Genomic DNA, 12,675 nt, shown 5'->3' on the forward strand with positions numbered 1-12,675 from the left:
TCAAACGTGCCTAAGCCAAAATAATGAAAACACTGATGTGTCAGTGGGTTTTAGAGCTGTGCTCAGATGTGTCAGAATTAGAGTGATAATTTATTTATGTTTAATGCAGAAAATTAGCTTTTAGACTCCAATTAAGCTGCTCGACACAATGACCACACATACACACACTCATACAAGTTCCTATTGGTTGTTTATAGGGACTCTTCGTAGACACAATGTATTTAATACTTTAAAAACCATTAATGTTTTGGCACTACAATACCCCTACCCCTAAAACCAAACCTGTGTGATTTGTAAGCATTTCGATTTACAAGGACATCAGACATGTCCTCATAAACCAGCTTAATAGAGTACAACTAGGTTATACCCATGTCATTACACAAAAAGTCCTTGTAAACCGCATAAACCTACACACACACAATAAACATGACAGCAATGTTATAAAAGGTACAATTTCATCACAATTACTTAAGTTCTATTTAAAGTTCTAGTAGATACATGTATGAAATAATTATAGCGATAACAACTCTATTAAAAAGTAGAACATTGATATTAAAACATGGCTTGAATTGATGAAATATCATTGATAAAAACCATTGGCGTGATGAATATTCTCCCTTACATCAATATCTTTCATAGCAACTTCATCAAGCAGCACAAACCTTTTTTTTTTAAGAGGTAAAAAGATCTCCTGTGGCCAAGACAATAACACTTTCCCTCGGTTTCACAGATAAAAGTTGCATCCCGAATGACACACTTTGCACCCAAAATGTCCTCCCAAATGAAACTCTCATGTCTTTTTTTACTCTAGACTGTTTCCCAATCAACATTTAATAGCTGGTAAATTAGTGAAATAAATGAACAAGCTAACAAATAGTACCTGTCACGAGTACAAATGCAGGGCTGTTCATTATCCTAAACATGACTGTTGAATGCTTGATTCTTAACATGATAAGTTGATAAATGCACAGCTAAAGTAGTTCCAACAGGTTTCCAACTCTCAAATACAACTGAACATTTAGCTGAGGATACCAGAGTCTGAGTGCAATAATGCACTCCTGTCTATTGAATTATTAGAAAATAATGCACACATGAGCTTTAATGGCCACTTCGCTTCACATCATGGCTTCATCACTACCTCAAGTTTTCATTATTTTCTAATAATTCAATAAACCTAAGTAAATTATTCCTGATATATACTATGGGTATGTTGAATGCTTGATTCTGATTGGCTGATGAATATTTTAAGTAATCACCACCTTTGGTGTGCATTAATGTCTGATAATTCAACAGATGAAAGTGAATCACTCCGCTTATCCATAGCTTTTGAATGCTTGATTCTGATCGGCTGATGCCCTTATTTTCAGATAAACACAGATAAAGTAGTTCCAGCAGGTTTTGAGCGCTCCGTATCACTACGCTGAATGATTTGAGTTATTTTAAAGCAGGGGTCACCAAACTTGTTCCTGGAGGGCCGGTGCCCTATACAGATTTTAGCTCCAACTCTAATCAATCACACCTGAACAAGCTAATCAAGGTCTTATTAGGTATACTTGAAACATCCAGGCCGGTGTGTTAAGGCAAGTTGGAGCTAAACTCTGCAGGGACACCGGCCCTCCAGGACCGAGATTGGTGACCCCTGTTTTAAAGCATACGACAGATGAAAATCACATCAAAACACAACAGAAGGCTTTGGAGGAGATGTGGAAGAAACTAGTGCTACACACAGAAGCTGTTTAAGGACAATAACCTGACAAATCAACTCTCAAACACAACTGAACAGTGGGAATCGTATTATAAGAAGAATCCGGGCTGCTGAATTATTCGAAAAGAGGATTTCCAGCTGGCTTTTTGATTCTTTCAGGTTAGTTTTTTAACATTTTTTTGTTACTTTCAAGACCTTCAGGACAAAAACAACCCATTAACACTGCAATTATTTACTCTGGTGTCATTTAACTATTAAAAAAAGATGCAATATTCGTTAATAGGCCTTCGTTCTATTCTATTGTGTGTTGCATTTCAATTGTATTGTATTAATTAGCTTGCTTTATCAATTATACTTTTCATTTTTATTTTAAATAATATGATTTTTTATGTTCTAAAGTCTAAAAAAGTTCTTCATTTTTAATATTTTTAGGAGATTGTGTTTGGCATGTAAGGAAAATTAGTGAATGTTTGATGACTATGAATAGAACTGATGTTGGTGGGGGAAAAATAGAGTTAAAATCAGTAGAAAACTAAATGTAGTATATGAAATCAGACATTTTGGTTACAGTTCAATATTGCACATTTTTAAATGATTCTTTACCTAATGTCTTGACAGATCTGACCGAACTGCACTTCTCTCCTCCTCCTCCTCCGATAACACAGAGCAGCTTCAGTACGTCACTCCTTCATTTCTCTCATCCTCCGCTCAGCGAACATCCCCTCCAGCAGCACTATGGACAGCACACTATCAGGTAAGACCCAGAATAACACACACATCTGCACACACACACACTGATGTAATGCATGCATCTGAATCCTAATGCATTAATGAATAGATGCATGTAAACCAGGCTGTTTTGAACAGATGTATCGCGCCGCTGCTGCTCCACACTGCAGATGCTGCGCTATAAAAAACACGCAGGTTCATTTAGAGGGTGGCAGTGCAGCAAAATGTGTCGCAAGGTTGTGAAAGACGTTCAGAATTTCACCTGATTAATATTTGATAGAGTCTTGAGCATGCATTGATAGTCTTTCACATCGATATTTTTGCTTTGTGTTTTTAAATAGTCGTAGACTTTGTATGCATTAAATAATAGCATGCATTTTATTCTTACTGTACATGTTAAATCAGGATTTGTTGAGTTTTGAGCATGCATTGATGTCGGGGCTTTTGCATATTTTCAGATATATTTGCTGTGTGTTTGTGTTCATCCAGGAATAATTGTAGATTTTGTTTGCATTAAGTAACAGCATGCACTTTATTCTCACTGCATATGTTAAAATTTGTGTTACTTGTGCTGTCTCAGCTTTCTTACAAAGTCACCTTGTTTGAGGGGGAAATAAACGTGCACAAGCTCCAAACTGCTGAGCTCAGATTCACACACTGCAGAAAACACACTGGCGGTCAAAGACGAAGGGTTTTCATGCATCATAAATATAAAAGTGTGTGTTTTATGACTATAATAAATGACTATAATACGTTTTTGCAATGTTTTATAGAGGACAGATGTGGAAATGTCATTGGACATAACAGTATTTACTACATTCTAATACAATTACATCTTGTGGGTTATTAGAACGAATGTATTTATGTTACTTTAACTTATTTTAGTAAGGTAATCTTTATTTTTTTGAGTTATGCAAATTATAAATTGATGTTTCCAGTCATTTTAACTGATGAATGTTGAAATTACTTAAAAAGTTAATTTGATTCAGCTTAAAAATTTAAACCGGCAACAAATTTATTTGATCATTTTTAAGTTTTTGTCCTCAAATCTTGTCTGGCATATTTAGAATCTTTAATGACGTATTAAAATACTTGATTTAAGGGTCAGTTATACCCCTAAAATAATTAATTGTCATTAGAAATCTTTACATTTTGACACTGTCCTTCAAAACGTAGATGTTACACATTTAATTTAACTATGTTATTATATAATAAATGACTATAATACATTTTTGCAATGTTTTATGAGGACAAATATGGAAATGTTATTGAACAGAACAGTAGTTTCTACATTCTAATAAAATTAAGTTCAGTGAGTTATTAGAATGTATGTTTTTATGTTACTTATTTTAGTAAGTTAATCTTTATTGTTTTATAATATACAAATTATAACTTGATGTTTTTAGTTTTTAGCAACAATTATATTCATTTTTTGTTTTTAATTATATATATTTTTTGCATTTTTGTCTTAAAATCTTGTCTGGCATATTCAGAATATTTAATTACTTATTAAAATGCTTTACTTTAGAATCACAGTTTGACCCTAAAATAATTTATTGTCATTTGAAATCTTTATATTTTGCCACTGTCCTTCAAAACACTAGATTTTACACATTTAATTCGAGTATTTAACCATTTTCAAATCGTATCATCATTTATTCTTTAATATATGAAGAGTTCAAATGCTAAAACCTCTAAGTGCCGTCTGAAATTTCCATCGAAAACGAACATTTTTCTCAGCTTTTGCTCATGTTGAGATATTTCACTTTAAAGACCAGGAAAAGGACTTATTCTAAAGTGATATTACTGAACATGCACACAGTAGCCTGATAAAAATACTAACTCTAGAGGATCATTTCAGACGGCATTAAAAGGTTTTAACATCTAAGCTCTTCATATTTTAATAAGTTCAGCTCAGATTAAGTGCAATGCTTCATTTTTAGCTAAATAGATGCTTTAACATCAATTCATTGTATTTTCACTAAAGTAGTTAGTAATGTTTGATGCTCTCCTTGAATATGCTTTCTGTGCTTATAAACATACTTTATTAAATTGGATGAGATGTGAACAGAGTGATGTAGAAGCTCAGAGAGGGAATAATATTGCTGACATGAGCTGTGACGCCCAGATCAATAGTGCATTATTCAGGTCAGTTTTAAAGCCTGACTGCAAGCTTGTGTTCATGCGTTTGATTCACTGTTATATCATGAACTTACATGAGTCTGATTTTGTTAAATATTACCATAATACAGAGTCTCTACAGTTCTGATTTACTGATTACAACAACAAAAATGTCCTTGATAAAATTGTATTACAATACAACATTATGCAATATTCAGATTTTATTCTTTTTACAGTGTTTCTTATTATTTATTCCTTCTAGGGAAATTATTATTTCTTTATTTCTTTTCCTCTAGTTTGGCTGGAATAAAAGAAAAAAAAAAACATACACAAACACACACATATAAAGATATATATATATATATATATACATACATACATACATACATACATACATACATACATACATACATACATGCATACATACATACATACATACATACATACATACATACATATACATATATATATATATATATATATATATATATATATATATATATATATATATATATATATATACATACATACATAGAACAAACCTGCAGAATTATTGTCCAATACTTAATTAACCAAGTTAAGCCTTTAAATTGCACTTTTAGCTGAATATTAGTATATTGCTAAATATTATATACTGTCATCACGGGAAAGACAAAAGGAATTGGTAGTATTATTAGAATTACAAGTATTATAATAATTATTAGAAATGATTATTTAAATTATTAATTTTAAAAATGTGTTAAAAATCTCTCTGCTGAACAGTACTTAGAAACAATAATGAAAATTTCACAAAAGGGTCAATCATTTTGTCCAATTGTCATTGAACTTAATAATCTATTTTAATTTAGTTAACACATTTAAAAAGTGAAATGATAAATGTCAGTCTTTCTGCATCAAAATGTCAAGTTTAACTCAGTGTATTATCTGCTATTTCCTACAGTAGTAATTATTTACTTGCTATTATTCTACATTGTTTACACTATTTGTAACATTTCTAGAGTTAACTTGTGGTTCAATTTATAAGCATGTACTTTCTCATTGCATGTACTAGATTTCTGTTTACTGCATCATATTTGCATGCATTGATTAAACAGGTTTTTAAAACAAATGCTGTTTTCTTTCAGCGTACTCTGAGAAGCTGAGAGAGATGTCGGTGTTGTCTCTCATCTGCTCATGTCTGTATAATCAGCCACATCCCAACACCTTCGGCCAGTTTGAAGGTAAGAGCTTAAACAATGACTGAATCTGATGGTTACTGTGGGATCATCAGCTCTTTAAGTCATGTTCAGCATCCCATAGGAGATCTCCAGGTCGCTTTTGGAGTTTTTTTTGTCCATTTCAGTTTTGTTTTTTGTTCCTTTCAAGACCTTCGGGACAAAAATGTCCTCATTGAAAGCCATTAAAACTGTCTAAAAATAAAAAAAATATGAAATCTTATAATATAATATTAAATATCTATATTAAATCTATAAAAAAACATGCAATATTTATTAATAGGCTTTATATTGTATTGTTTTTAAATTGTATTGCATTGTTTTCCTTTATTAATCAATTGTAGTTCATTATTTATTTACATTTTTACATGTTTGAAAAGTCTAAAAATATTCTAAAAAATGTCTATTTAGGCTTTTATTTTTTAACCTTTTATTACTAGATCGGGCTATTTTTTAAAGTTTGGTATATCATGAAAATTAATGAATGTTTGGTGATTATGATTAGAATTGATGGTGAAAAAAATGATGTCAGTCAAAGTTGAAAAAAAAATTATATGATACTGTAGGATACAGACATTTAGTTCCATTTTTGCTTTTCAGTGGTAAATATGAGTGATAGTTAAAAAAATCGAACACTACATAAACAATACGAATGCCTAATTAACAAAGATAGTCATTACAAATGAAAAAAATCTGCTTAGCATGTATATGCAAAATAAATTATATACAAATATAATAATAATAATAATAATAATAATAATAATAATAATATATATATATATATATATATATATATATATATATATATATATATATATATATATATATATATATATATATATATATATCTGAATCTGATGGTTACTGTGGAATCATCAGCCCTTTAAGTCATGTTCAGCATCCCATAGGAGATCTCCAGGTCGCTTTTGGAGTTTTTTTTTTTGTCCATTTCAGTTTTATTTTTTGTTCCTTTCAAGACCTTCGGGACAAAAATGTCCTCATTGAACACCTTACAATTGTGGTTACAATTGTGAAAATGGTAAATATGAGGTAAATATGAGTGATAGTTAAAAAAATCGAACACTACATAAACAATACCAATGCCTAATTAACAAAGATAGTCATTACAAATAAAAAAAATCTGCTTAGCATGTATATGCAAAATAAATTATATACAAAAAATAAATAAATAAAAATAAATAAAAATAAATTATATATATTACCTTACAATTGTGGTTACAACTGTGAAAATGGTAAATATGTGGTAAATATGAGTGATAGTTAAAAAATAAATATGAGTGATAATTAAAAAAATCGAACACTACATAAACAATACGAATGCCTAATTAACAAAGATAGTCATTACAAATTAAAAAAATCTGCTTAGCATGTAAATGCAAAATAAATTATATACAAAAAAAATAAATAAATAAATATATATACCTATATATATATATATATAAACATCTTACAATTGTGGTTACAATTGTGAAAATGAATGCATGTTTGGGTTTTTTATGATTAGAAATGATGCAGGTGAAAAAACTCTGAAAGTTGAAATTATTTTCAATTGTTTGTGACCTTTCGCTGTCCCCGTCATGCACAGATATGGAGGTGAAGTCTCTGAATAAGCGAGCGTCTGGCCAGGCGTTTGAGGTCATCCTGAAGAGTCCGACTGACCCGTCTCCAGAAAGACCCCAGACGCTGGCACTGCCACCCCAGAGGAAGGAGCCCTCGCTGGGAGAGCTGCAGAGGAGGCTGGAGGCCGCAGAGGCCAGGCGCAGGGTAACTTTAGCATCACAGTATTATTAGAACTAGAACTGTCTTAAGCATCTGTCTGTGCTCCTAAAGAGCATCTCACGCTTCCGAAAGCCACCACATTGCGTTGATTGCATTTTGCCTTCATCTTCTGAGGTGCAACTTATTTATTAGAGGAGAAAAACACCACAGTAAAAATCCAATGCTCTAAACTACATTTATCTGCTTGATATTTGCTCCAGTTTATCAGGAAGTAAAGATTTTGTTCTCGTTTGTTTCTCATTGGATTGGAAATACAGTTTTTTCCCCCCCAGTTTTATGTATGAAGAATTTAGATGCTAAAACCTCTAGATGCCGTTTGATATTGTCTTCTAAAATGAGCATTTTTCCCTGACTCCTGTGTGTAGGCTTACTAATTTTACTTTTATAATAATGAATAAGTTCTTTCCATTGCCTTTAAAGTGAAATAACTAAACATAAACATAAGAGGCTGAGAAAAATGCTCATTTTAGGAGAACATTTCAGACAGCAGAGGTTTTTGCAACTGAAATCTTCAGATGTTTATAGATAGTTAGTGTATTTGATCTCTTTGTTTAGTCCCAGGAGAAGCAGGTCCTGAAGCAGCTGGCGGAGAAGCGCGAGCGGGAGAAAGAGGTGCTCACTAAAGCTCAGGAGGTCAACAACAACTACAGCAAGAAGACAGAGGAGAAACTCAACCATAAAATGGAGATGATCACAGAAAACCGCATGGCCCGTCTCAATGCTCTCAAGCAGCGTCTGAGAGAGAAGGTGAGTCCGCAGTGGGATTTCTGGTTCTCTTTGTGTTCATAAAGTCTGTAAACTTCTTTGAATCCTTTTCGCATTTGATAGATGAATTTATCCAAATTAACTTGCATTCAAGGTACAGCGAGGAAAATAAGTATTGAACACGTCACCATGTTTCTCAGAAAACATATTTCTAAACATGCTGTTGACTTCAAGATTTGTCCCTGATGTTGGTAACAACCAAAGAAATCTATATATGCAAAGAAAACAAATCTAGTTAGTTAACATATCAGGTTATGTGTAATAAAATGAAAAGACACAGGGAAAAAGTTTTGAACACATGAAGAAAGGGAGGTGTCGTTGTGCAGGGAAAGCCCAGACAGCAGCTGAAATCTCTCAGTAGTTCATCAGCAACTCTCTGCGCCTCCTCAGTGTAAATGAATATCAGCTGCTTCAGTCTAACATCTACATTAGCAGGAGGATGAAGATGAAACCAGGGTGGACATTTCAGCAAGACCAGATTCCAGCCCAAAAGCTAACCAAAAAGCGCTGCCCAACAATCAGTATACTATAATAACCTGTTTTGAGGCTGAGGACCGGGGGGTGGAGAGGGTGGGTGATTGTCGTGTCGGTGAGGGAGATCCCAACATTTCTACACTGTTCTAAGTGTATATATGTGAAGAGCGGGGGCTGTGGCATCACTTTAGGAGATCAAAACAGGTTTATAAGGGCAGACTGGGGCTGGTGGGCACGCCGTTGCAAAACCGCCCAAATTTCACTACCTGCCTATGTAATTTTTTACCCGCAAAATTTATTCAAAACCGCCCAATCTGGCAACAATGAGCAAGACAATGATCCAAAACACAGCCAAGGAGACTCTCTGATGCTTTCAGAGAAAGAAAATCAAGCTGTAGAATGGCCCAGCCAATCACCTGACCCGAATCCAATAGAAAACACAGAATAAAGCTCAGATTTGATAGACGAGACCCACAGAACCATCAAGAGTTTGACCCTCTGTTGAAGTCTGTGAGAAACTCACACCTGAGCAATGCATGAGGCTTCATTCTCCATATGAGAGGCATCTTTAAGCTGACTTAATATATCTCAGTAGTTCAGTATTTCTCCTTGTGTCATTTCATTGTTATTGAACAGAACTCATTTCTCAGATTTGCTTTGTTTTATGTTTGTATTGTTTGGGTTTTCACCAAAATCTGCTTCAATTTCATGTCAAAAACTCCTTTAGAAATATTATTCCCAGGACAAAACATGACAATGTGTTCAATACTTATTTTCCCCCTTTACAGTAAAAAGAAAAGTCCACAGATCATGTCTGACTCTGCCAACTGAGCTACAGAAACACCTTTTGTTTGCAACACAATGTCCCAAAAGTTAATACCGTTACACACGCTGAGAACTGTGCTCTTTAAACTTACCACAGTTCCTACTGCATGTTGTTTTCCTGGTGTAACAAGTGTACAAAAAAGAGAACTAGTTAATTTTTCATGCTGGTTACTGCAGTGCCATTCTGAACAGCATTATGCCGTTTCTCTCTCAGGAGATTCACGCCGAAGAGGTCCGTAAGAATAAGGAGCTTCACATTGATCTTTCTGGTTAAGGACACTCTGGAGCCACAAGACGTCCAGTAAAGACAGCAGTCGGGCAGCAATTTCTCATTCTTTGGCCACACTGTCTTAAGAGGTCATATCAAACTCACTCACCATACCAGTTTTCTTTATCAGTAAACATCACACACACACACGCACACACCATGTAGAAAAAAAAAGTATGTGAATCCCCAAACACCACAGCCATACTAGTTGAATGTGTATTTTAGAAATATGGGCATTAAGGGTGCTTTGACCCACACCATTGACAAATTAAATTGTTTATTCTAGCATTTTAAGCCGCTTTGGTTCCTTGTGACAGCACTGAAACAAACCCACATACAGTTACGTGACAACATCCACCTCGCTCATCGTCTAAAGTGAAACTAATTTCTTACATTTAATTTGGATTGATAAAAATTCGAGGCTCTGTGGAGCAAAACTGCTTAAGCACAAACCGTCAACACACTTGTCAATCAATTCTTTGTGGTTCGTAGATCAATAGTTGTATTTAATTGTGGATTCTTTCTGCCATCGATTCTGAGTGCTCCAAGCTAGTTTCTAACAGCCGATGGCTCTCTAAGCTAGTTTTTACCTGCAGATGGCGCTCTAGACGTGCTTTTAACACCAGATGGTGATCTAGAATTGTTTTTTATACCAGATGGCGTTCTATACTTGTTTCAACAGCAGAAGGCGCTCTAGGCATGTTTTAACCAACAGAGGGTGCTCTATGCTAGTTTTAACAGCAGATGGCGCTCTAGACTTGTTTTTAACAGCAGATGGCGCTCTAGACTTGTTTTAACAGCAGATGGCACTCTAGGCTTGTTTTTATCAACAGAGGGTGCTCTAGGCTAGTTTTTACAGCAGATAGCCCTCTAGGCTAGTTTTAACAGCAGATGGCGATCTAGACTGGTTTTAACAGCAGATGGCGCTCTAGGCTAGTTTTTACAGCAGATAGCGCTCTAGGCTAGTTTTAACAGCAGAGTGGCTCTAGGCTAGTTTTAACAGCAGAGGGTGCTCTAGGCTAGTTTTAACAGCAGATGGTGCTCTAGGCTAGTTTCAACAGCAGACGGCGCTCTAGGCTAGTTTTAACAGCAGACTGTGCTCTAGGCTAGTTTTAACAGCAGAGGGTGCTCTAGGCTAGTTTTAACAGCAGATGGCGCTCTAGGCTAGTTTTAACAGCAGAGGGTGCTCTAGGCTAGTTTTAACAGCAGATGGCGCTCTAGGCTAGTTTAAACAGCAGATGGCGCTCTAGGCTAGTTTTAACAGCAGATGGCCCTCTAGGCTAGTTTTAACAGCAGACGGCTCTCTAGGCTAGTTTCAACAGCAGATGGTGCTTTAGGCTAGTTTTAACAGCAGATGGTGCTCTTGGCTAGTTTTAACAGCAGACAGCGCTCTAGGCTAGTTTTAACAGCAGACGGCGCTCTACGCTAGTTTTAACAGCAGAGGGTGCTCTAGGCTAGTTTTAAAAGCAGACGACGCTCTAGGCTAGTTTTAACAGCAGACGGCGCTCTACGCCAGTTTTAACAGCAGATGGCGCTCTGGGCTAGTTTTAACAGCAGACAGCGCTCTACGCTAGTTTTAACAGCAAATGGTGCTCTAGGCTAGTTTTAACAGCAGATGGCACTCTAAGCTAGTTTTAACAGCACAGGGTGCTCTAGGCTAGTTTTAACAGCAGACGGCGCTCTAGGCTAGTTTTAACAGCAGTCAGGTGCTCTAGGCTTATTTGAACAGCAGGTGTTACTTTTATTACTTCCTTATTAGCTGATGTTGATCCAGAAACATGCCCTACTTGGCAAAATCCCAGTCACATGCTTGGTAAACAAGGCTGTTGTCCAAAACTGTTGCACAATTCTTCATGTCAGTGTGTGGAATTTAATTATTAGACAAGTCAAATGTCTTTATTATAAGGGGGTGTTCACATACTTTTGCCTGTTAAAAACAAACAACTTAGATCAGCGTAAATTTCCAGATGAATATGTTTATGGTTGGCACTGTTGGTATGTTTCTGACTCATAAAACCAGCTAGTCCAGTACATGAAAACCAACATAAAGGAGATGTACACCAACATCATCCGGACATTTATTCTGCTCAAGGTTGTTGTTTAGCCAAGCTGAATCTCACAAACCCCAAAAAAACATGACTCTGTGTCCACATTTACACTGCACTTTATAGACTATGATTCATTCACATCGGTAGTTTAGGTGCATTTCATGGGTCAGATCTGCTGGCTTGTTTTTCAGTGACCCGAAAGAGAAATGTCTAAGCTATTTGCTGCTAACTGATTAGTGAACCGCATTTGAAACAAGATTAAAGCAAAACATGTTGTTCTTAATGCTGAGTTTCTGTCATTTTTGCTATGTAGGATCTTTATGAAGCCAAAAGTCAATGTCACAGTGGGTTAACAAAATGATGCACTCAAATGTTTCACAAAATCACCTTTGTGCTGTTTATACAGAGAACAGTATAGCTTTTGCTGTGTTAATGAACAGTTGAAGCTCATAAAAAGTAGGATTATCAAACAATTAACTGCAATTAACATTAAAGTTTGTATTTATATAATAAATACCTGCTCTGTCTGTGTAGTTTACATCTATTATATATAAACAAACACATGAATAAAAATTATACAAAAGCATATTTATATAAATTACAAATTATTTATAAATGTATTTGTAAATATCAGTAAATATTTTCTCAAATATATTGTGTGTGTTTATATGTGCATAATGAATATACACAGTTCACTGTAAAAAATCCAGAAAAAAACATAAAATA

General features: G+C 34.7%; 1 protein-coding gene across 1 annotated transcript; it reads left to right on the plus strand.

Moving 5' to 3' along the window:
* The first annotated feature begins 1,001 nt into the window (after positions 1-1,001).
* Positions 1,002-12,232, plus strand: stmn3 (stathmin-like 3). Its single transcript, XM_056460661.1, has 6 exons — positions 1,002-1,864; positions 2,324-2,459; positions 5,680-5,775; positions 7,376-7,554; positions 8,125-8,316; positions 9,848-12,232. The coding sequence occupies exons 2-6, from the start codon at positions 2,441-2,443 to the stop codon at positions 9,905-9,907; spliced, it is 546 nt and encodes a 181-aa protein (XP_056316636.1). The 5' UTR covers positions 1,002-1,864; positions 2,324-2,440; the 3' UTR covers positions 9,908-12,232.
* Positions 12,233-12,675: the final 443 nt, after the last annotated feature.

Source organism: Danio aesculapii, chromosome 6 (genome assembly GCF_903798145.1).
Source record: "Danio aesculapii chromosome 6, fDanAes4.1, whole genome shotgun sequence".
NCBI lineage: Eukaryota > Metazoa > Chordata > Actinopteri > Cypriniformes > Danionidae > Danio > Danio aesculapii.